General features: G+C 47.6%; 2 protein-coding genes across 2 annotated transcripts in view; both read right to left on the reverse strand.

Annotated features, from left to right (window-relative positions):
- The window catches only part of elp6 (elongator acetyltransferase complex subunit 6), a 16,369-nt gene extending 16,003 nt beyond the window's left edge, over positions 1–366 (reverse strand). Inside the window, exon 1 of the mRNA XM_038808859.1 lies at positions 247–366. Coding sequence (XP_038664787.1) covers positions 247–315 — 69 coding nt within the window. The 5' untranslated portion in view covers positions 316–366. The remainder of the gene's footprint in view (positions 1–246) is intronic.
- An 8,762-nt stretch (positions 367–9,128) lies between these two features.
- Positions 9,129–26,340, reverse strand: part of LOC119972333 (interferon-induced, double-stranded RNA-activated protein kinase-like) — a 40,581-nt gene continuing 23,369 nt past the window's right edge. The window contains exons 7-11 of the mRNA XM_038808860.1: positions 24,412–24,583; positions 23,959–24,099; positions 17,197–17,304; positions 15,614–15,676; positions 9,129–10,394 (exon numbers count right to left, since the gene is read on the reverse strand). Coding sequence (XP_038664788.1) covers positions 10,272–10,394; positions 15,614–15,676; positions 17,197–17,304; positions 23,959–24,099; positions 24,412–24,583 — 607 coding nt within the window. The 3' untranslated portion in view covers positions 9,129–10,271. The remainder of the gene's footprint in view (positions 10,395–15,613; positions 15,677–17,196; positions 17,305–23,958; positions 24,100–24,411; positions 24,584–26,340) is intronic.

The raw sequence follows: 26,340 nt of genomic DNA on the forward strand, positions 1-26,340 counted from the left end.
TTCCCCTCACCAGCCCCCCTCCCCGCCCCTCCCTCCCCAGCCCCCCCCCCCCTCCCCTCCCCAAAGCCCCCCCCTCCCCTCCCTCCCCAAGCCCCCCTCCCTCCCCTCCCTCCCAAAGCCCCCCTCCCCTCCCTTCCCCAAAGACCACTCCCGCCCTCCACCCACCTTGCAGAGCCCCACAAGAAGCACTGCGGCCCCGAAGTATCCCGCCAGAAGTCTTGTGCCAGCAGGCAGGCCATGTTTTACCTGTTTCACATGTTTCAGGAGTTGAGTGAGAATGTTGTTCAACTCTGGGAACATCTCAAAGCTGAGCATCAGTCGCCAGCCTGCCCAGCTATACCGGCAGCACGTGACCGGCCCAACGTATCCAATCGCCCTGCCCGCGCCACGTGACCGGCCCAACGTATCCAATCGCCCTGCCCGCGCCAGTCCAGCCGCTGACGTCAGCTGTGCGTGCTTGAGACGTCACCACGCAGCCTGCCCTCCACCCAGAAACCCTGCCCACTCCCGAGATCTGCAGGATGGCCATTGGCACAGGAGGCCGTTCAGCCCCTTACACCTGTTTCGGATCTCTCAAGGAGCAATTCGCCTAGTCCTTTAGCCCTGCATTTTTTCCTATTTGGTAATGATCCAATTCACTTGTGAAAGCCCCAATATAGAATTTTCCACAACTTATGACATATTCGGCATGTATTTAGAACCATTATAATTCATACAATGCAGAAGGAGGCCTTCGGTCCATCAAGTCTGCACCAACCCACTGGAAGAGAACCCAATCTTGGTCCACACCTCCACACAGCAGGGTAGCATGGTGGTTAGCATAAATGCTTCACAGCTCCAGGTCCCAGGTTCGATTCCCGGCTGGGTCACTGTCTGTGTGGAGTCTGCACGTCCTCCCCCTGTGGCGTGGGTTTCCTCCGGGTGCTCCGGTTTCCTCCACCAGTCCAAAGATGTGCGGATTAGGTGGATTTGGCCATGCTAATTGCCCGTAGTGTCCTAATAAAGTAAGGTTAGGGGGGGGGGGGGTTGTTGGGTTACGGGTATAGGGTGATACGTGGGTTTGAGTAGGGTGATCATGGCTCGGCACAACACTTGAGGTGCCGAAGGCCTGTTCTGTGCTGTACTGTTCTATGCTCTATGCTCTAACCCCGACACATCATTGGATGCTATGGGGCAATTTATCCTGGCCGATCCACCTCACCTGCACATTTTTGGAATGTGGGAGGAAACCAGAGGAAATCCGCACAGACACAGGAAGAAAGTGCAAACTCCACACAATTGCCAAAAGCCGGAATTTAACCCAGGTCCCTGGCGCTGCGAGACAACAATGCTTACCATTGTGCTGCCTCATGATTCATGGGGTCACAGTTGTGACAAAGTCCAATTTCAATCTTACAGCCCACTGAGATGATGACGGCCTCTCATGCGGCCCACATACTCCTAAGTTGTCCATCACTGATTCAAGTACTTCACAAAGAATCCAAAGCATGTAAGGAATAGGCATACTCAGTACATTTTCGTTCTGCATTTCCCAGGGCTAAATTAGTCAAAATTGTGATTGCACAGGCTGTGTTGTGGATAACCAATTCTGAAATTGGGTGACGTAGTGGACTTGCTGAATGTGGTAGTCTGGTTAGAGGTATTACGGTACCTAGCAATGCTGGAACACCATTGGTGGATAATGCATGTTGTCTATTGGTTGAGACTGTATGGTAGCACCGCCGGAAACACTCCGGTTTTCACTCCGACGTCGGCACTTTGTCTCCCTTTGGGAGAATTGCGCCCAAGGTCTTCTCCACAGTGCACATTAAGTCCGCCTACCACTAGCTCCCCATCCGCACGAGTGACCGCAAGTACACTGCCTTCGAGGCAGATGGGCGGCTCTACCACTTTTTAAGGGTTCCTTTTGTTGTCACTGATATACCATCAATTGAACGCGAGACGAGTTGCTGTACAAAAGGCTTTAATAAGCTAGATGTTAGCCCTGTGGTCGACTACAGTAAATGGACGACCATCGGGCGTACTGGGTATTTATACCCCGCCCTGGAGGCGGGGTTAACTCAGCCTCTCGACCAATCGGGGAGCCGGCACAATGACTGGTCTCAACCAATCGGTCGAGAGGCACATGACCGACCAGGGCCAATGGTAAGCCGGTGTTCTGCACCAATGGCAGGCAGCTATGTTAATCATACCACCACAGTCACTAATGGGGTCGCGGTCTTCCAGCGAGAGATGGACTGACAGATACGGCTTACGGGCAACATTCCCGTATCTCGATAATGTCACCATCTGTGGCCACGACAGCAGGGCCACGACACCAACCTCCGAAAATTCCTCCAGACCGCAAAAATCCTTAACCTTATGTATAACAAGGATAAACGCGTGTTTAGCACCGACCGCCTAGCCATCCTCGGCTACGTAGTGCGAAATGGAGTTATAGGCCCCGACCCTGAACGAATGCGCCCCCTTATGGAGTTTCCCCTCCCTCACTGCTCCAAGGCCCTGAAGCGCTGCCTAGGGTTTTTCTCTTACTACGGCCAGTGGGTCCTCAACTATGCAAACAAGGCCCGTCCTCTGATCCAATCCGCAGTTTTTCCCCTTTTGATAGAGGCCCGCCAGGCCTTCAGCCGCATGAAAGCAAATATTGCAAAGGCCACGATGCACGCCATCGACGAGTCCCTCCCCTTCCAGGTCGAGAGCGACGCGTCCGACGTAGCTCTGGCAGCCATCCTCAACCAAGCGGGCAGACCCGTGGCATTCTTTTCCCGCAGCCTCCATGCTTCTGAAATCCGCCACTCCTCAGTCGAAAAGGAGGCCCAGGCCATAGTAGAAACTGTGCGACATTGGAGGCATTACCTGGCCGGCAGGAGATTGACTCTCCTCACTTACCAACGGTCAGTCGCCTTTATGTTTGATAATGCACAGCGGGGAAAGATAAAGAATGATAAGATCTTGCTGTGGAGGATCGAACTCTACACCTATAACTACGAGATCTTGTATCGTCCGGGAAGCTAACGAGCACCTGAGGCACTGTCCCGCGGCACATGTGCCAAAGCACAAGTGGACCACCTCCGAGCCCACCACGAGGACCTCTGCCCCCCGGGGGTCACTCGCTTCTTCCATTTTGTCAAGAACTGCAACCTGCCCTACTCCATCGAGGAGGTCAGGGCAGCCACCAGGAATCGCCAAATCTGCGCGGAGTGCAAGCCGCACTTCCACCGGCCAAAGAAAGCGCACCTAATAAAGGCTCCCCGTCCCTTTGAACACCTCAGCTTTGAACGCCTCAGCATGGACTTCAAAGGTCCCCTCCCCTCCACCGACCGCAACACGTACTTCCTGAACGTGATCGACGAGTACTCCCGATTCCTATTTGCCATTCCCTGCCCCGACATGACCACAGCCACTGTCATCAAAGCCCTCCATAGCATCTTTACACTGTTCGGGTTCCCCGCTAACATACATAGTGGTAGGGGATCCTCCTTTATGAGCGACAAACTGCGTCAATTCTTGCTCAGTAAGGGCATTATCGTGAGCAGGATGACCAGTTACAACCCCCGGGGTAACAGACAGGTAGAGAGGGAGAATGGAACGGTCTGGAAGACCGTCCTACTGGCCCTACGGTCTAGAAATCTCCCAGTCTCCCGTTGGCATGAAGTCCTCCCGGATGCCCTCCACTCCATCCGGTCACTGCTCTGCACCACAACCAACCAAACACCTCACGAACGTCTCCTTGTCTTCTCCAGGAAGTCCTCCACTGGGACCTCGCTCCCGACCTGGCTGGCAGCCCCCGGACCCATCCTGCTCCGAAAACATGTGCGGGCGCACAAGTCGGACCCGTTGGTCGAGAGGGTCCATCTTCTCCACGCTAACCACTAGTACGCCTACATGGCGTACCCCGATGGCCGACAAGACACGGTCTCCCTACGAGACCTGGCGCCCGCCGGATTCCCAAGCACACCCCCGCCACCAGTCTCACCCACCATCCCACCAGGACACCTTACAGCTGCCCCCTTCCCAGGAGGATCAGTTCATCCGCCGGCCCCATCCAGGCCCCCCCGCCCACCGATGCACCCCGCAGACGCTCCCTTCCCAGGTCAATCAGCTCCCTACCAGCGCCGTCTAGGCGTGTTGAAGCTGCCACAGAGATCGAAACGATGCTCCCGGAGTCACAGATGCCCAAATCTCCACCAGCGTCACCACCGAAGCTTCGACGGTCACAGAGGACGACCAGGGCCCCCGATCGACTGATTGCTTCACTGTAACATGTATCTAGTTAATTGTGAAATTGTAAAATATTTTGTAAATAGTTATGATTCTAAGTCAAAACGCTGTACGGAGGTATTACGGTACCTCCATAACTATAAATCCTACTATGTTACCATGTTGTAATACCAAGCCAACACCCCCGCCGGACTCTTTTTTTAAAACGGGGGTGAATGTGGTAGTCTGGTTAGAGGTATTACGGTACCTAGCAATGCTGGAACACCATTGGTGGATAATGCATGTTGTCTACTGGTCGAGACTGTATGGTAGCTCCGCCCTGCAAGGCGGGGTATAAGAGCCCGTGCAGCCCCAGCAGCTCAGGTACAGAAAGGGATCTAGCTTATTAAAGCCTTCAGTTATTAAAGCCTTAGTAGTCATTGATTGCACATTACTGAACTTCATACCAATATTAACTTTTCTTGTTTGAAGATTTTCAAGCGTTGTGACATAAAGGGTGCTTTTGTTCCTTTTATAGAATACAGAAGACTGAGGGGTGACCAGATATAATGTGTAAGTAAAGACCTCAATGTCACTGCTCACTGAAACAACAGGTTTAATAACACAGTAATGTGGATCTTTATTTAAGGATGGTTCTAAGTGTACATGCAGGTCTTCATTGTGCAGGTATATTCTTCCAACATACACAAGTCGCTGGTGAATTACATCACAACCGTACATTATACTGATGCGCATTAGAAACATAACCATGCCTTTTAAAGATATATCAAGCATCCCCCTATTTTCAAATAAAAACACACCCCTCTCAAAAAGTTAAAAATTCAGCTATATACAATTCAACAGTAGGCAGCAAGCACTTTGAGTGTTCTAGTCCCAACAGACTTCCACGAATGACCTTCCTTCCATCATCAGGTCAGAAGTAGGGATTTTGCGGATGACTGTACAATGTTCAACACCATTCACAACTCCTTATATACTGAAGCAGTCCATGTCCATATGCATCAAGACCTGGCCAATATTCAGGGTTGGGCTGATGAGTTTAGTGGGGTTACTGGGTTATGGGGATAGGATGAAGGTGTGAGCTTAAATGGGGTGATCTTTCCAAGGGCCAGTGCAGACTCAATGGGCTGAATGGCCTCCTTCTGCACTGTAAATTCTATGATTCTATGAGTGGCAAGTAACATTCATGCCAAACAAGTGCCAGGCAATAACATCTCCAACTAGAGACGGCAACAATCTCCCCTTGACATTCAATAGTATCACCATCACGGAAACCCCACTATCAAAATCCTGGGGGTCACCACTGACCAGAAACTGAAATGCATCAGCCTTATAAATACTATAAGATCAGGTCAGAATCTGGAATTTCTTTGGAGAACAACTCACCTCTGACTCCCCATAGCCTGTTCAGCATCTGCAAGGCACAAGTCGGGAGTGTGACGTAATACTCTCCACTTGCCTGGATACGTGCAGCTCCATCAACACTTAAGAAGCCCAATATCATCCAGCTCAGTTGCTTGACACTGCTTCCACAAACATTCACTCCCTCCGCCAACAATGCACAGTGGCAATGTGCATCTTCTATAAGATTCACCGTAGCAACTCATCAAGGCTCCTTTGACAGCGCCTTCCAAACCCGCAACCTCGACCACTTGGAAGGACAAGGACAGTAGTTGCATGGGAACACCACCATCTGGAAGTTCCCCACCAACCCACACGCCATCCTGACGTGGAACTAGACCAGTGGTCCTTCACTGTCACTGGGTCAAAATCCTTAATCTCTTTCGCAACACCATACAGACTGCAGCAGTTCAAGAATACATTTTTTTTTCAAAATTAATTTACGGGATGTGGGTGTCGCTGGTTGACCCAGCATTTATTGTCCATCCCTAGTTGCCCTTCAGAAGCTGCTGATGAGTTGATTTCTTGAACCGCTGCAGTCCTTCACTGTGCTGTAAGGGAAGGAGGTCCAGGATTTTGACCTAGCAACAGTGAAGGGACAGTGATATACTTCCAAGTCGGGGTGGTGAGTGGCTTGGAGGGGAACCTCCAGGTGCTGGGGTTCCCAGGTATCTGCTGCTCTTGTCCCTCTAGATGGTAGTTGACGTGGGTTTGGAAGGCTCTGTCTAAGGAACCCTGGTGAGTTATTGCAGCACATTCTGTAGATGGTACACAGGCTGCCATTGTTTGTCGGTGATGGAGGGTTTGAATGTTTGTGGAAGGAGGAGCAATCAAGTGGGCTGCTTTGTCCTGGATGATGTCAAGCTTCTTGAATGTTGTTGGAGCTGCACTCGTCCGGGAAAGTGGAGAGTATTCCATTACACTGCTGACTCGTGTCTTGTGGACAGGCTTTGGGGGGAGGTCAGGAGTTGAGTTACTCATCATAGGTTTCCTATCCTTTGACCTGCCCTGGTAGCCACAGTATTAATGTGGCTAGTCCAGTTCAGTTTCTGACCTACAGTAACCCCCAGGATGTTGATTGTGGGGGATTCAGCGATGGTGATGCCATTGAATGTCAAAGGGTTGTGGTTAGATCCTCTCTTGGAGGAGATGGTCATTGCCTGGCACTCCTCCTCACCATCACCTTCTCAAGGACTATTATAGATGGGCAATGAAAATGCTGGTCTTGCTTGCTCGTGAAAGAAGTAAAAAAAAGGAGACAGATGTATATTGTACAAAACACGAACAGAAACATGTAAACTCATCAGTCACCATAATGTAAAGATGACTTCATCAAACATGCTGATCTAGATACAGAATAACATTTCATAGAATCCAGAGCAAATTTGCATGAATTCTTCACTGTGGAAGTAGAATGTGTAGACTCTGCCAATACTTCATCTTTGATCTTGTCCAGATTGCTATAGGATCTTCCATTGGTCTGGAATCATGGGCTGTTTTGATCTGACCTCTATTTGACGCAACATAGCACCAGTTGAAGTTGCAACTTTGTACATCTCGTCAAAATCTGGAGGCTTGTGTGGTAATCCATGTACCAGTTACAGGATTCCGTAACATGACCTGTTGTTCTATTGTTAATTTGGAATTGTAGAACTTAATGAAGATGCATGTAGGTGGAGCATAGCAATGTGCAAGACTTGCCCCATCTGCTGGGATTCGGTAATAAGTGATTTGATGACGCAAATCATGTATTCTGCAAGATTATTGGGACGTGGATAACAATGTGAAGATATGGTATGCATAACACTCCATTTCTGGCCCTGTTCGAAACGTAATTAGTGACAATGAGGTACTCACTACCATGGAATACATCAGTAGGAATCTTCATCCATCGGAGTGCAGGACTTTCGCGAGGAACAAAATTTTTATGACATCGACTTGGCTGGTGAGCTTGATATGTCTGAATGACGATTGCAACATTATTGTTTTTTTTAAAATAATTTTAATTGAAATTTTTACAGAATACAAAATATAAACATCTTAACTCTATTAACAAACAACCGCGGTAACACCCCATGAACAATACCCCACCAGCTTCAAGAGCAACTTCAAACAAAAGGAAAGAACAAAAACAAAAAAAAACAAAAAAGCACCCAGACAACGAAAGGAAAAGAGATAGCACCCTCCAAAACCCATGTGCACAGTTCTCCCTCCGCCCACTCCTTACCCACCCCCACCCCACCCTCCCCTCCATCTGCCGCCTGGCAAACGCCCTAACCTGCATGTACCGAAACATGTTCCCCGGGGGAGCCCAAACTTCCCCTCTAACTCCCCAAGCTCGCGAACCTCCCCTCCACAAACAGGTCCCTCAACCTCCTAACCCCTGCCCTGTGCCAGCCCAGAAATCCGCCATCAATGCTCCCTGGGACAAACCGATGGTTCCCCCGTTTCGGGGCCTCCATTGAGCCCCCATTTCTCCCCTGTGCCGTCTCCATTGCCCCCATATTTTGAGGGTAGCCGCCACCACCGGGCTCGTGGTATACCTCGTTGGAGGGAGCGGCAACGGCACCGTTACTAGCGCCTCCAAGCTCGTGCCCACACAAGACGCCGCCTCCATCCTCTTTCATGCTGCCCCTTCCTTGTCCATTACCCACTTACGCACCATCGCTGCGTTGGCAGCCCAATAGTACCCACAGAGGTTGGGCAATGCCAGCCCCCCCCCTATCCCTGCCTCGTTCTAGGAACACTCTTCGAACCCTCGGAGTCCCATGCGCCCACACAAATCCTGTGATACTCCTGTTGACCCTCCTAAAAAAGGCCTTCGGGATAAGGATGGGGAGGCACTGGAACAGGAACAAAAACCTCGGGAGCACCGTCATCTTAACGGACTGCACCCTCCCCGCCAGTGACAGCGGTAACATATCCCACCTCTTAAACTCCTCCTCCATCTGCTCCACCAACTTTGTGAGGTTGAGCTTGTGCAGGGCCCCCCAGCTCCCCGCCACCTGGACCCCTAGCTACCTGAAGCTCTTCCCTGCCTGCTTCAGTGGGAGCCTACCAATCCCCTCCTCTTGATCCCCCGGATGTACCACAAACACCTCACTCTTGCCCAGGTTCAACTGATACCCCGAGAAACCCCGGAATTCCCTAAGAATCCTCATCACCTCCAGCATCCCCCCCCCCCCCCCCCCCCCCCCCACCGGGTCCGCCACATACTGCAACAGGTCGTCCGCGTACAGCGACACTCGATGCTCCTCCCCGCCCCGCACCAGGCCCCTCCAGTTCCCTGACTCCCTCAATGCCATGGCCAGGGGCTCAATTGCCAATGCGAAGAGCAAGGGGGACAGGGGGCGCCCCTGTCTCGTCCCCTGGTACAGCCAAAAGTACTCCGACCTCCTCCTATTTGTGGCTACACTCGCCATCGGGGCCTCGTAGAGCAGCCTCACCCACCGGATAAACCCCTCCCCAAACCCGAACCTCTCCAACACCTCCCACAAATACTCCCACTCAACCCTGTCGAAGGCCTTCTCCGCATCTAATGCCACCACTATCTCTGCCTCCCCTTCCACAGCCGGCAGCAACATTATTGTTGTTATCTGGCCAACCAGATCCGTGGCTAACCAGCTTGTATGGTCAATATCCATATGTGATTGGTGCAGCATGTCAGCCTGTCGCAATGTAGGTACCTGGACAAGCCTGCACTTAAAAATGACGGCGCTCAATTCACATTAGGAGCATAACCATACATCTTAAAGGTGCACTACAACATGTGGTAACAGTTGTGAGTTTGGAAGTCGCTGTCAAAGCAACCTTAAAAATTGAACAAATGAAAGAAAATCCCTTCAGGCAATCAAAGAATTCTATGATATATGAGAATTCTGTAAACTAGAAGCAAGTAATTTCCTTAGCACAGGCTGTGAATATGGAAGTACTGGATGCTTCTTAAATTTTGAGACCATTTCCATTACGAGTGCTTGGTGTTTTCTGGCTTGCAGCTAAATATCAGGAATACCCTTTCGCAAGAAGCAACCCAAGTTCACTCAGGAAACACTGGGTGCGATTCTCCAGCCACGTTGCGCTCAAGTGAGAGCACAACGCGGCCAGAGAATGCCGGGAGAGGCTTCCAGGGAGTCTCCCAACAGGCTTCGGGCCTCGCGAGATGCCGGAGTCGGAACGCTGCCCCAAATGGGTGGGAACGAATGACGCTTGCAGAAGTAGGTCGTAAACTTACTTACAACCTACCTGCGTGGGATCCACCGGCCTCCCTTGATTCATCAACCTCCCCAGGGAGCTGCAGATGGGCAACAATTAGTGCTACAAGGGAGTTTGGCCTGAAGAGGGAGGACCCCATGGGGCCCCGTAGCAGAGTGTCCTCACTTGGAGGGTGTGGGGTAGTGTCCATGTTTGTGGGAGGTGACATTGCCCATGGGTACCCACAAGCTCACTTGGTCACTTGGAGATTGAGGCACCCTTTCAAAATGATGGCCTGATCTCTGAGTTCAGCTCCCCAGTGCTAAAAATAATATTTTCAGTGTGGGCTAAACTGGTGCGAAACTCCCCAGGGTCCAGAAAAGTGTAATTGAATAGCGGTGGGGACTTCATCAGGAGAGCCGGCGGGAAACTCCCTGAATAACCCGTCACAAATTAACTTAGAAATCCGTTGGGAGAATCGCGCCCACAGTTGTCAACAGATTCTGAATGAAGTTCTGAACTTGAAGAGCATCAGGCCTATTGGTTGGGTCAGCACTCAGCATGATGTTTAACTGTTCAGTCTGCAAGAAAGTGAAAAAAGCACATGCAGATGAAAACAATAGCTTGTCAATATGAGAAGAAGCACGAGAAGCAGCACAATGTTTGAAAAGCAATGCTCCTTGATGCGCGATCAATGAACACAGAAACGAAGGCTTTAATCTACAAGAAGTGTGCCCAGCAGCTTGAGTACAGAAAGAACGATGGCTGCTGGGAAACACAGGTTCTTATACTCTGCCTCATGGGCAGAGCTACCTCCATCTCGACCAATGGGAAGACAACACTTGGGCCAATGGGCAGCGAGCCTTCTCCACCAATAGCAGCTCACACTCCCAGGTACCGTAGTATCTCTAGTCATACTACCACACTCCTACTCAATGGATAAATGTCAAGAGCAGATCCTGGGCAATTTTGGTACCTTGGAATGCTGAAGCCAATTGTGGTACCTTTTCTGGCAACTCACCTAGTATCACATAACTGAGCACTGTAAAGAGTGGGCTAAATAAAGCACAGGGTAATAAGGATGTGTGGTGTGCTTATGGTTTAAGTTGAAGCTATTAAATTAATATATCAAGTACACAATCCAACTGACTTGCTGCATATTTGGAAAAATGTAAAATATATTGACTTTGGAATGTTTGCTGGACCTTTTTACATCCTGAAAAGTGACAGGCCTGTGAAGAAGGCCAATGATAGTGTGAGGCTATTTTGTAACTGGTGGGCTAAAGCAGGAAACGGTGCTTGGGCCTCAACTGTTTACAATCTATATCAATTAATTGGTTGAGGAGACCAAATGTTATATTTGAAAATTACACAAAGTTGGGTAGCGGAAGGAGGATGCAACAAGACTGAGAAGAGACATCAGGCTAAATGAGTGGGCAAAGGAATTACCCGATCGAATTTGAAGTGAGGAATTGTGAAGTTCGCCACCTTGGAAGGAAAAATAGAACATTTTTGAATGGTGAGCCTAGGAAATGTTAAGAGTGACCTGTTTTCTTGTACACAAAGTCACAGAAAGTTAACATGAAGGTGAGAGGTGTCTTAATGGTCATTGCTCTAATAATCCAGAGGCCCAGGCCAATGCCCAGGGGACACGGGTTCAAATCCCACCTCAGCAGCTGGTAGAATTTAAATTTAAAAATCTGGAATTAAAAGTTTGAGTAATAAAAAGAACACAGAACAACAAAAAGTACAGCACGGGAACAGGCCCTTCGGCCCTCGAAGCCTGTGCCGATCCTGCGCCCTCTAACCTAAAAGCTTCTGAACTTCCAGGGTCCACATCCCTCTATTCCCATCCTATTCATGTATTTGTCACTATTGTCCCTGCTTCCACCACCTCCTCAGGCAGCAAGTTCCAGGCACCCACTACCTTCTGTGTAAAAAATCTTGCCCCGCACACCTCCTCTAAACTTTGCTCCTTGCACCTTAGACCTATACCCCCCAGTAATTGACTCTTCCATGCTGGGATAAAGCTTCTGACTATCCACTCTGTTCATGCCCCTCATAATTTTGTAGACTTCTGTCAGGTCGCCCCTCAACCGCCGTCATTCCAGCGAGAACAAACCGAGTTTATTCAACCCCTCCTCATAGCTAATGCCCTCCATACCAGGAAACATCCTGGTAAACCTCTACTGTACCCAGTCCAAAGCCTCCACATCCTTCTGGTAGTGTGGCAACCAGAATTGAACACTATACTCCAAGTGTGGCCTAACTAAGGTTCTATACAGCTGCAGCCTGACTTGTCAATTTTTATACTCAATACCCCGGCCGATGAAGGCAAGCATGTGTATGCCTTCTTGACTACCTTCTCCATCTGCGCTGCCACTTTCCGTGACCTGTGGACCTGTACACCCAGATCCCTCTGGTTTTCAATACTCTTAAGGGTTCTACCATTTACCGTATATTTCCCACCTGTATTAGACATTCAAAATGCATTACCTCACATTTGTCCGGATTAAACTCCATCTGCCATCTCCCCACCCATGTCTCCAAACGATCTAAATCCTGCTGTACCCTCTGACAGTCCTCATCGCTATCCGTAATTCCACCAACATCAATGTTGTCCGCAAACTTACTAATCAGGCCAGTTACATTTTCCTCCAAATCATTTATATATACTACGAACAGCAAAGGTTCCTGCATAACACCACTAGTCACAGCCCTCCGTTCAGAAAATGGTGACCATGGAACTAGCATTGATTGCTGCATGATTCATCTGGTTCACTAACCCCTTTTCAGGAAATAAGAAGTATAACAGGTAAGATAGATGAACTGACGGTGGGATTCTGTGATCCTGAGGTGAAGTGTTGAAGCCATCGGAAACGCCGTCGCGTTTCTTGACGGCGTCAACACGGCCTCAGGATCAGCAATTCTGGCCCCTACAGGGGGCCAGCACAGCACTGGAACGAACAATCCCACTCCAGCTGCTGATTCTGGTGTGAATTGGCGCTGCGGGGTCCGCGCATGTGCAGTGGCTCCGGCGCCAACGTGCACATGCGCATTAACTCCCTTCAATGCGCCGGCCTCGATGTAACATGGTGCAGGGCTACAGGGGCCGGCGCAGAAGAAAGGAGGCCCCCAGCCAGAGAGGCTGGCCCGTCGATTGGTGGGCCCTGAACGCGGGCCAGGCCACATGTGAGGCCCCCCCCCCCCCCCCCCCCCCCCCCCCCCCCCCCCCCCCCCCCCCCCCCCCATAGGCCACCCCCGGACCCTTCAACGGCAAGGTCCTGCCGGCTGAGAGCAGGTGTGAACGGCGCTAGCGGGACTCGGTCTTTTCACCATCCCGGGCCGAGAATCAGTGGGAGGGCCCATAGAGCGGCAACCATGCCGACGCCAATGGAGCCGATTCTCCGCTCTGCGGAGAATCGCGTCCCGGCATCGGGGCGGCGTGGCATGATATGTGCCGGTCGAGGGAATTCTCCGGCCCGACCCAGCTGAGAGAATCTTTGCCCTGAGAGCCTGGATTACTGCATGGAACTATGATATAATTGCAATGACAGAGACATGGTTAAAGGAGGGACAGAACTGACAGCTTAACATTCCGGGATATTTTTGCTGTAGACGCGAGAGAAGGAAACAAGGGGAGTTGCATTGCTGATTAGGGCACAGATCACAGCTGTGTTGAGGGAGGACACATTGGAGGGATCTTGTAGTGAGGTGTTATGGGTGAAGCTCATGAATAAGAAAGGTGAAATCACAATGTTGGGAGTGTACTATAGACTCCCAACAGCCTCCCAACAGCTTGCAGGAGACAGAGGAGCAGTTATATAGTCAGATAGTGAAAAGGTGTGAAAAAAGCAATTAGCTGTGATGGGTGACTTCAACTTCCCCCAGATTGACTGGGAATCCCTTGCAGCCAGGAGCTTGGATTAAGAGAAATGTGTCAGATGTGTCCCGGAGGGCTTCTTGATATAGTATGTTGACGATCCAACCAGGGAAGGGTCATACTAGACTTGGTATTGGGGAATGTGTCAAGCCAGGTGATTGATGCTTCAGTGGGGGAATATTTTGGGCATAATTCCACACGATTTTGGATTGTCATGGATAAGGACAAGAGTGACCCCCGGGTGAGGGTGCTTAATTGGGGGAGGGCCAATTACATCCAAAGTAGACAGGAACTAGGAAATGTGGATTGGGGGTGACTTTTTGAGGGCAAATCCACGTCTGACACCTGGGAGGATTTTAAAGGCCAGTTGATTGAAGTGCAGGACAGGCATGTACCCTCAAAAATGAAGGATAGAAATGGCAGGATTTGGGAACCATGGATGACGAGGGAAATTGAAAACGTCTTTAAAAGGAAAAATGAAGCATATGATAGGTCTGGGCGTCTAAAAACTGACAAAGCCCTTGGGAGTACAGTGAAAGTAGGAAGGAACTTAAATGTGGAATTAGGAGGGCTTAAAGGGGCCATGAAATGTCTTTGCACGATTACACGAAGATTACACAAAGATTGGCAGAGTTGCTAATAGTGCCGAGGATTGTCAGAGGATACAACAGGTTATGGATAGATTGGAGACTTGGGCACAGAAATGGCAGATGGAGTTTAATCTGGACAAATGCGAGGTGATGCATTTTGGAGCATCAAATCTAGGTATAAATTATACTGTAACTGGCAAAACCCTTAGGAATATTAACATACAGAGGGACCTGAGCATGCAGGCCCACAGTTCCCAAAAAGTGACAACACAGATGTTCAAGGTGATTAAGACGGTATATGGCATGCTTGTTTTCATCATCCAGGGCATTGAGTACAGGAGTTGGGAAATCATGTTGCAGCTAAATAAAACCTTGGTTAGGCAGCATTTGGAGCATTGCGTGCCGTTCTGGTCACCACATTATCAGAAGGAAATGGAAGCTTTGGAGAGTGTAAATAAGGTTCACTAGGATGTTGCCTGGTCACAAGGGTGTTGGTGATGAGGAGAGGTTTGATAAACTAGGATTGTAGGATTGTCCCCGAACAGGCGCCGGAATATGGCGACTAGGGGCTCTTCACAGTAACTTCATTTGAAGCCTACTCGTGACAATAAGCGATTTCTTCTTCTCTTCTTTTTCTTCACTGGAAAGACGGAGGTGGAGGGGAGACCAGATAGAGTTCTACAAAATTATGAAAGGCATAGACAGCGTGGATAGTAAGAGGCTTTTCCCAAGCCAATTACATGGGGCACAGGTTCAAGGTGAGAGGGGAAAGTTTAAGCGAGATGTGTGGGTATGTTTGTCATGCAGAGTGCAGCGGCGGGATAGGTTTATCAGACAGAGAGTGGTGGGTGCCTGGAACATGCTGCCAGAGGATGTGGTGGAAGCAGGCACATTAGCAACATTTAAGAGGTATTTGGATGAGTGCATGAATAGGGAAGAAATAGAAGGATACGGGCAAACTTTTTTTTTTTTAAAGTTAGGGCACAGACTTGGAGGGCCGAAGGGCCTGTTCCTGTGCTGCACCTTTCTTTGTTCTGTACTGTAGGGATGCTACGATTCTATAATATATTGTCACTTCTAACTTCATCTGTGCCAGGTAACAAAGGGACTTGTACTCTCAAATCGGCCTCCACAGCCACAAGAGATGATATTTAACACAGAAATGATGTAGACCCTAGGCACAGTCGGGATGGACAGATGCCAAAGCAAGTAAAATCATTACAAAACCATGAACAATTGTAAAATAATAACCAGAAGGGTCAAAAGTAATCAAATGAAAGTCAGTTCTTAGTTCAGTAAATTCAAAATTACAGTTCAATAACCTTACCTCTTCGGGAAACTCTCTTGTAAATTCCATGGGAAAATCACAAACTTTCGCCTCAGCCCATATCTGTTGAAAAGAAAGTATTATTCTTGGCAGGATGTGAGTTCAACGTTTTGTCACGATTCTCAAGGGAGACAAATCTATTATTTCTCAGTGACATAATTTTAACCTTGGTATTTTGCGTCCAAAACACAAAGGGCACGATTCTCCGGAAAGATTTCTAAGTGTGGTAGTGAGGTCGGCAACACTATTCAACATTAATCGGTCCATTTAACGAGGCCCCACAGTTTTTTATACCTGGTGGTTAAAATTGTTAAAATTCTAAATGCGTCAATAAAATATTTTCTAAAAAAAAGCATTTGAGCAGAACCAGTATGATGCTTCTTGTCTCTTTCTTCCGCAATGTGGACCAAACCACGAATCCTTGGCCCTTCTCTCCAGGCATTTGACCCCCCCCCCCCCCCCCCCCCCACCCCACCTGCTGTCTGCCCGGCACACCGCGTGCAGGTGACGGGTGTGAGTGAGTACTCAGCAGACAGGCAGGGATCAGACTGGCATAGATGGAGCGGCAGGTTATCATTACCCCCCTGCCCTCAACAGTGACCCGCTGACGGTGCCGACATAGTCCCAGCACGCTGGAGGGATGTAACACGTACCCTGGGAAGGTGGGAAATGGGGGTGGAGGGCTGGGATTGGTATTGTTGATGGGCCAGGCCACGTCCTAAGTATAGTGGGCGAGTATGAAGGCCTCCCAGGTCATCCGGGCTTGCCGGACCCTCGCCGCTGCCGTCTGTCCAGGATACTCTGGCTGGTCCTCCATGTCCTCCCTGGGATTGTCCTCCAGCCCCTGCTGGTCCTGCGCCGCCTCATAATTCTGGTCCTCCTCCTCCTCCTCGGTAACCACATGCTCCTCCTTCCCAACCTCCAGCACACCTGCTGCACCACTAAGAAACATGGCAACACTGAAAGGAGACAAATCTCTATACGAGTCCTGCTTTGCCAATATGTGCGAGGAGGATTGGGCCCAGAGGTGCTGTGTGGGTGCAGGGGGGGGGGGTCTGAGGACCCCCTTACAGGTGAGTTGAGGCTTGGAGGGGTTGTCGTGAGATTGGTTACGCCATTTAAAAATGGTGTTCAATCTCTCCCTGCATTGAGGAATTCTGGCGAACAGAGCTCCTCAGTGCAGAAAATGGGACTAAACGCGGCCTTGGCCGTGGGTTCCCCGCTGAGACCTCTGATCTACAAAGCTATGGGCCAAGTGCAGGAAAATAGGATTAGAATGTTTTTGGCCGGCACAGACGCGATTAGCCGAAGGGCCTTTACTGTGCTGCATGACCCTATGATTCTGTCACACCTAAAATCAATCTGTACTGGCGTATCTGGCCTGCAAGAAACTGTGTACATGTTGGCTGCATATAAACTCAGGTCGGTGACGTGCAAACAGTCTGCCAACCACGGATAAAGAATGTGCACTTGGGTGAGATTGCTCAAGACCCATCTCTTAGCATCTTGAGGGAGAAAATGAAAATTAAGAAGCAGAAAGCATTTTCTCTCTTATTCAGCACATATCATTGATTAAATCTTACCTTCTGCTTCTCATGATTCGTTCCTAATCTCAAGATAGGTGACATTAGTTCAAATAATATAAGACCCAAGGAATAGATATCCACCTTGTGGTTGTATTTTTCTGACATCTACAATCAAAAATAAATTCTACTTTAGAATTAAATATAACACAACAAATGAAAAATTGGAAACAAAAAGTCCAGTGCAGATTCTCAGCCTGTTGATTCCATTCTTTAATATTTCATCACTCGAATTTAGAAGCAAAACAAGTTTCAACGTTGGTAATGTGTGGATCAGGCACTAATTACTTAGTGGGATGACTTTCAGACATGAAAGGGAAACACACCAACATGTTTAACAGTCGCCAAGGTAAGTGACAAAGAAAACTAAACTTGTTGAGTTGCTACTTGCCCAGTGCAGAGTGCACACTCTCTTCGATAATCCTTACCCAAGTCCAACCAAGGAGAGATGGTGGTTTGGAGGTGGTGTTACATGCTGGCTTTGTAATCCCTATGTCCAGGCTAATGTTCTGGGGATATGGGTTCAAAACCCACCATGGTAGCTGGTGGAATTTAAATTCAGCTAATAAAACTTGAATTGAAAGCTAATCTCAGTATTGTTGAGTATGAAACCAACTTTGGTTATCATAAAAGCACATCTGGTTCACTAATCTCCTGTAGCGAAGGAAATCTCCTGATTCCTGACCCACAGGAATGTGGTTGACCCTGAGCTTCCCTCTGAAATATTCTGCAAGCCATTGCGTTCCAGGGCAATTAGGGATCGGCAACAAATACTGGACTTGTCAGCGATACCCACACATCCCGGGAAAGAATTTTAAAAAAACATACCACAAAAAACCTGAATTTGTATAGCACCTTTGACATAGTGAAACATCTCACTGTGGTGATGCTTTATTTAGTTGAGCCAAGACATAGGAACATCCAAGTACACTCACAGTAAGCCAGCTAAAACCCACAGCTTACCTGTCCAGAGAACTCCCTGCTATATGTCCAAAACAAACTACTCTGTACATAGCAGTCATATCACCTGCAACCATATGGGAAGTGTCTCAGCAACCTGTGACAGGTTGGCTCTCCGTATTGCTTTAACAAATCAGATTGTTTAGTCCAGTGGTTCAAAATGTGTGATCCGGGTGTACTGGTGGCCCATGAGGGTCCTTAAGGTGGTTCACAGGCTGGTCCAAACTGCAAGTGATTTACAGCAAAGGCCATATGAGAGAACAGGCCAGAATCTGGAGACATGTCTTTCTATTTTTATAAGTAAGGTTCATTACTACTATTAAGGTGTATGAGTAGGAGGTTATGAATATTCCTACGGTTTATTAGTATTGAAAAGGTTTATTAATAGTAGTAAACCTTATTAGTATTGGTAACCATTTGTTAGCAGTAGTAACATTTATTATCAGTAGCAAAGTTATTAACTAACAGATAAATAAGGACAGGGCAGGGCTGCTCCAACCACCAGGGTGCACATCCTGTGCTGTGTGGTAAGTTCAGGACACTTCTCATGTCCGGGATAGCCATTGGTGCAGAAAGTGTCATCAGTTACAACGGTTTGAGTTCCACTATTGGAACTTGAGCAGCAGCCAATGCATCTGTGAGGTTTTGGGATAGATGGAAAGCACACTTATGTATGCTCTAATTTACAACTTAAGAATATGCAGAGAGGGAGGGAATGGGTGACAAACTGACAGTCAAGTATAACAGGCAGGTAATGGTAGGAGTTCCCAGAGTGCATTCTACAATCAGTTCTGAATGATGATGAGGATGATGGTTCATCTGGGGAGAATAGTTGGAGCCAAGTCCATGCACCATGGATGGCTTAGCTGTAGAGAGAAGTGCAAGAAGGATTATAAGAAAATTAGTGATGGTGGATTTGATAGGGGAATAGATAGACATTTCTGAAGCCAGGATGGTGCGTTGCCTCCTTGATGTCAGGGTCAAGAACGTCACTGATCTGCTACAGGGCATCCTGAGGGGGAAAGGAGAACAACCAGCAGTGGTCCACATTAGTACAAAAGACATAGGCAAGAAGAGGGGTGTAGTCCTGCAGTCAGTTATAGGGAGCTAGGGGAGAAATTAGCAAACAGGACTGCAAAAATAGTAATCTGCTGGTTACTCCCAGTACCCACACACAAGGAAGTATAGAAACAGGAGGATAAAGCAGATGAATGCATAGCTGGAAAGATGGTGCAGGAGGAAGGGCTTTGGATTCTTGCGACTTTGAGGCTAACTCAGGGGGAGTTGGGACCTGCACAGGCCAGATAGGTTGCACCTATGTAGAATTGGGACTATTTCCTAGCAGGGTGCTTTGCGAGTGCTATTGAGAGTTAAAAATAACTTGGCAAGTGTATGGAAATGAAGAGATCAACAAATCTAGAGTTTCTTGACAGAAAAGATAGAAATTAAGACGAAGATGAAAAAGTGTGCTTGTTGTTGAAAAATGTTGTATGCAGTTCAGTTTACCTCACAAAGAGGTCCTGAGTCTTGTAGAGTTCAACATTAAGGGCAGGATTCTCCGGCCACACCTGCCCGGCAACCGGAAATTCCCGCCCGATGTCAATGGACCTTTACATGGTCTGCATCCTGCCAGTGGCGATCTTGTGGCTGGAAGAATCCAGCCCTAAGTGTTTGTTGGTAACATAAAACTATGTACATATATACAGAATATTGTCCAAGCCAGGAAATAACTCACTGTTGGCTTCCACACAGGTCTCGGACTGTCCTCAAGATTCTGGCCATGTGACTCTTTACGCCAAACTGTGTGCGGTACTGTATCCAGTCCCACATTAACCCATTCCATCTTAAATACCCTTATACTGCACTTACACCAGGTGTCATGTAGAAAATTCAATTGAGAACCAGGCTGAATACAGCAGGCTCAGAGGGGAGGTGAAGAAACAAGTAAGAGAGCAAAGAGGGAGTATGAAAAGAGACTGACAGCCAACATAAAAGAGAATTCCAGTCTTCCATAGATATATTTATTGTAAAAACATGGTAGAAGGAGGGGTAGGGCTGATTCGGGACAAAATGGGGATTAATGCATGGAGGCAAAGGACATAATTGAGATATTAAACTAATACTTTGTATCTGCCTTTACCAAAGAAGAAAGTGCTCCCCAGAGTATGCTGAAAGAGGAGGTAGAGCAGACACGAGGAGGGTTTATCATTGATGAGGAGGAGGTATTAGATAAGTTTTACTTAAAATTGATAAGACACCACAACGGGATGAGATGCTATCAAGAATACTGAGAGAAGTGAGAGTGGAAATTGCAGAGGAACTGGCCATCATTATTCAGATTTCCTTGGACTCAGGGGTGAGGTCAGAGGACTGGAGAATTGTAAATGTTACAAACTTGTTCAAGAAAAGTGTAAAGATGAGTACAGCAATGGCCAGTTTAACTGGGGTGGTGGGGAATCTTTTAGAAACAATACTTAAATACTGAATAGTCGGGTGAACAAATGCAGATTGAGTAAGGAAAACCAGAATGAATGTCTGAAGGAAAATCATGTTTAACTAACTTGCTGGAGTTTTTTTTTAAAGTACATTTATTAGGACGTTACATTTTAGAAAGTTACAAAAGAATACCTTACAGAAGAAGAAGAGAAAAAATGGCTTAACATATATGGGCACAAGAATATCATAATTGGCTTGGTACAATCATTAGATGAAACTGTATGCTTTCATGATCCCACCAAGAACTGAAGGAGGAACAGGATAAAATTATACGGACATGACAGAACGATGCAGCATGGTAGCACAGTGGTTAGCACAGTTGCTTCACAGTGCCAGGGCCCCAGGTTCAATTCCCGGCTTGGGTCACTGTCTGTGGGGAGTCTGCACGTTCTCCCCGTGTCTGCGTGGGTTTCCTCCGGGTGCTATGGTTTTCTCCCACAGTCCAAAGGTGTGCAGGTTAGGTAGATTGGCCATGATAAGTTGCCCTCAAGTGTCCAAAAAGGTTGGGTGGGATTACTGGGTTATGGGGTTACGGGGATAAGGTGGAAGCGTGGGCTTAAGTGGGGTGCTCTTTCCGAGGGCAGATGCACACTTGATGGACCGTAAACCTTCTGTACTGTAAATTCCATGATTCTCCCATGCTGCACAAGGCTACCATAATTCTAAGAAATCAGATTAAATTTCCCACACCAACACACAATTCCTGTCTCCTGCAGCACCACAGACATCAGTGACCCATCATTGCCATCTCCTTTTGATATCAGACCCAACTGCACCCTTGCAGAAGCCAAGAGCAGATTCATCATACCCAACTCTACAAAGAAAAAAAAGAAAATTTACGAGAATCACAGTTCTAAGGGTAAATACATATATCCACAACGCAACATAACCCCCATCCAGACACAGAACCGACGCAATATCAATCATTTGTGACAAAATGATAAAGAGAGGACTGGCAGCAAGTCCAAGTTATTCTCAGACCCAGGCTCTCCTACAAAAGAAGACTAGAGCTCAGGACCCAACCCAGGTCCTGACTTACCACAGCACTCGTGAAGCATCTATCAACAAAAAGGAAATAGGACACTCAACCGACAAGCAGACAACTCACTCTTAGGGGAACAACAGGATAAACTATAAAGCACAAAACATGAGTAAGGATAATCATTCCAATCCTGTTTGAGGGAGGGGTGGGGCCGCTGCGGGAAGAAGGGAATTATCAAGTTGCACCCTCAATAGGGTTCCCCGGGATAGAGGGTTTGCCTCCTCCCTGGCACCAGGTCCTATCCCACCCCAACATCTGAACCCACCGAGGAGAAAAGCCAGCATTGTGCTCAACCAGACAGAAGAAATGGAATAAAACCCCGGGAAAGAACGCCCAGGCCAACACAAGGCAACCACGGTTGCAAAAAGAACTCTTAAGTTAGACCCACTCCTTAACAGCCAGAACACCAATACCCAACCAGTCTCAGCATACGCCAGATTGGTATTACATAAAAGAGGAGGCTAAACTTCACATTCAGGTAGCTCCGAGGAAAAGCAAAGTGAGAACCCAGTGGAGGACTCAAGCTTCAGGATCTCCCAGAAGAGAAACAGAAAGAACCACCCGAACTAATCATTCGGATATCGGCGAATCAGTATCGATCCCAAACCCCTCCTCTCCCCAACAAGGAGAAGAGTTGGCTACCCAGTTTTGGGGCATCACACCTACCCCAGGGGAGAAACAGGATGTATACTAAGCACAGCACTCAGCCCATCCCCAAATCTCCATGCGCCGGAGGGGGGGTTGGGGGCGGGGCAAACCCAGCCTCTCTGGACCCACTTCCTCCCCACAGTCGACCCCAGAAAGAGCACCCCTGATCGTTGCGGTCAACAGGATACCAGCCACCAGGCCGGGCCTGGCCTGGCCCAGCACTGTCCAAAAATTCAGGAAGTTATATCCCAAGGACCTCCCATACAACCCCAAAGCCTACACCCCGCCAAGCCTGCACCTATCCAATCCCATATAGGGCAATGCACCACTCCCACTCATACAAAAAAGGAAAGGCTATTTGTTTTAACCCTAGCTTGGAGAGGACCCCAAACCAGGAGAAAAGAACCGTCAAGGCACCCATCAATTGGGTGCCCTGGGAGGGAGGGCCGTCCTCACCGTCCCAGTGATAACTGTGCATCTACAAGATACATTGCAGCAACTTACCAACTTTCACATCATCTTCTAAACACGCAACCTCTCTCATCTAGAAGACCAAGGGCAACAGATGCATGGAAACACCATCCCGTACCAGCTTACCCAAACAGACGCTGGGATGTGGCGACTAGGGGCTTTTCACAGTAACTTCATACTTGTGACAATAAAAGGTTATTATTATTATTACAAGCAGGTCCCCCTCCAAGTCACACTCTATCCTGATTTGGAAATATATTGCACCATTCCTTCATCGTCTCTGGGTTGAAATCCTAGTATTCCCTTCCAAACATCCTGACCCCAGTGGTTCAAGAAAACAGGTCATCACCATCTTCTCAAGTGCAATTAAGGATGGACAATAAATGCCTGCTTCCCAGCAATGCTCATATCCCCCAACGATTAAAAATACCCGTTGAATCTACAAATATAAATAAACTTACATAAGTGGGATATGACACTCAGAAAACAATGTAAACTCCATATTGGGTAAACAGAAGACGGGATATTTTGTTTGGTATAATCCAAGCAAGAAAATTGGTGCAAAGCATTACGAGTTCAGCAACAATATGGTGTACAACATTATATCCGTGTGAACCTATTCAGGCGCTGCTATAACGTTTTGCAGAGAATTCCTGAAGTAGCGATGATCAAAATTGGGCTGGTGTCAGGGCTATCCTACATAGACCTCCATGTAAACTCTGCACTGGATTTCTGAGTAGTCTCTTAAGCATGGTTCGGAGTCTGCACGGCCTCCCCGTGTGTGCGTGGGTTTCCTCCGGGTGCTCCGGTTTCCTCCCACAGTCCAAAGATGTGCGGGTTAGGTGGATTGGCCATGCTAAATTGCCCGTAGTGTCCTAAAAAAGTAAGGTTGGGGGGGGGGGGTTGTTGGGCTACGGGTATAGGGTGGATACGTGGGTTTGAGTAGGGTGATCATTGCTCGGCACAACATCGAGGGCTGAAGGGCCTGTTCTGTGCTGTACTGTTCTATGGTGTGAGCATGACAACCAGATCCTACATTCAAAATATTGAAGAGGCATCTTTTGAATATCTTGATTCTCTGTATGTCGAGAATAGCCCACATTTCTAAAATTCCTGGCAATTAGACATTCACAAAGTACTCAAACCTGTTCCGGTGCCATGTATAAACGGGTTCCAGTGTCTGGTGACCGATTAAACAGATCAGACCCTTCTCTCTTCCAGGATGTAATGAGTCCAAAGTCCCCAATCTTGATTTTTTCGTCCGATGCAAAGAAGATATTGGCAGGCTTTTGGGAAAGAGCAGGAATATAAATGTGCGGGGTATCAGGTCAGGATAGTCAGATCAAGAACATTAGAGCAGAAGCAGCAGAGCAAGGATATTACATTAGGAATATCAGATCAAGAACATTGGAGAAGGGACATCAGATCAAGAACCCTGTCACCAATTTGTTTCTTTTGTGAAGGTGATGACCTCTGCAGGGTAAAGCTTTTAGGTCTGTCACACTGTCTTTGTGTGTGAGCCAGGCCACTACATGCAGGCAGCATATTTAACTATGAGTACTTTTTGCTGTCTCATTACAAATTAGGGCAATTCCTACCTTCAAATCCCGATGGATGTAATTTTGACTGTGAATGTAAACCAAGCCACTACTGATCTGATAAACTATTTTAAGTCGATTCCTGTCCACTTCATTAATGTCGATGTTCTTTAACCACTCCTTCAGTGTCTTCTTGCACAACTCCATTTGAATGCAGAGATATTTCATCTCCCTAAATGAACGCAATATAAAATCAGATTTTACCTGTAGAACCACATACTTTTACAGCTCAGAAGGAGTCCATTCAGCCCATCATATGCTGTTCTTTGAAAGAACTATCCAATTAGTTCCATATCCCTTTACCTTCCTCAAATGGATCCCTGAAATTTATAGGGAGATTTATTCTGTCCATAAAGCCATTTTCCACACTTGATAAAACTTTTGGAAGGAGGCCATTCAGCACATTGGGTCTGCATCAGCCCTCCGAAAGAGCACCCTACCCAGGCCCACCCGCTGTCCTATCCTTTGATCGTGCTCATTAATCATGGCCAATCTACCTAACTTGCACATCTTTGACTGTGGGAGGAAACTGAAGCACACGGAGGAAACCCACGCAGACATTGGGAGAATGTGCAAATTCCACAAAGACAGTTACTCAAAGCCAGAATCAAACCTGGTGCTGAGAGACATTTATTTACAGATTTCCCCAAAATAAATAAAAATGTTTCAAATTGTCTTAATAGCTTCCATTGATGAAGATGAATTTTCATGCCGAAACTCCAGGATGTACTCTTCTGGTGAACTCCTCTTCAAATTGACATAGAAAAATATGTCAATCATCTCAAGTTGCAAGCATTCTCACCTCTGAGCAGAATGTTTTGGTTATTTTTTAATTATTTTAAGGGATTTGGGCATTGTTGGCTTGGTCAAAATCTGATGCCCACCCCTCATTGCCCTTGAGAAGCTGGTAATGAACTGCTTTCTTGAGCGCTGTTGGAGCTGCACTTATCCAGGCAAATGAAGAGTATTTAATCACACTCCAGACTTATGTCTTGTAGGTGGTGGGCAGATTTTGGGAAGTTAGGAGGTGAGTTACTCACTGCAGAATTCCCAACCACTGATCGGCTCCATTAGCCGCAGTATATGACTTGCCCAGTTCTGTTTCTGGTCAATGGTAATAGTGGAAATTCAGTGATATTAGGCCATAGAATGATGAGGGAAGACTGTTAGATTTGCTCTTGTTGGAGATGGTCATTACCTGGTGCAATGTTACTTGCCACTTATCAGCCCAATGAGGACGAAGAATAGGAAGACTGGAAAAGGTGAAGCGATTCAGCCCCTTGAGTCTGTTCAGCTTTCCGATTAAAATTAGATAATTACTGATCTGCACCTTTAATCTTTGATCCATATCTCTTTTTACACTTACCCACCATAATCAATCAATCAATTTCAATCTTGAGAGCTTCAATTGAGCTTCAATTGATCCTCACAAATACCAACTGCTAACTGAAATCGCTGAAACCCAACAATATTTTTTATCAACATTGCATCTATAGAGTAATAAAACCAGGCACTTCACAGGAGCATTGTATACCAAACATGGTCTGACAACAATCCACATAAGGAAATAAAAACTTGGCAAAAGAAGTGGGTTTTAAAGGAAGAAAGCTAGGGAAAAATGGAGAGAGATTTAGGGACAGTATTCCAGAGCTTAGTACCGAGGCAACTTAGGGTGCAGGCGTCAATGGCGGAGCAATTAGAAGTGGGATGCACTAGAGGCCAAAATTAGTGGAGCACAGATATCTCAGAGGGTTGTGGGTCTGGAGAAGATTACAGAGATAGAGATGGTTGAGGGATTTGAAAACTAAGATGAGAATGTTAAAAGCGAGATTTTGCTTGACCGGGAGCCAACACAGGTCATCAAGCACCGGAGCGAAGGGGGAATCAGGATCTTGTGCAAATTGGGGCAGAAGCAGTGGAATTTTGGGT

The sequence above is a fragment of the Scyliorhinus canicula genome, chromosome 10, assembly GCF_902713615.1.
Source record: "Scyliorhinus canicula chromosome 10, sScyCan1.1, whole genome shotgun sequence".
NCBI lineage: Eukaryota > Metazoa > Chordata > Chondrichthyes > Carcharhiniformes > Scyliorhinidae > Scyliorhinus > Scyliorhinus canicula.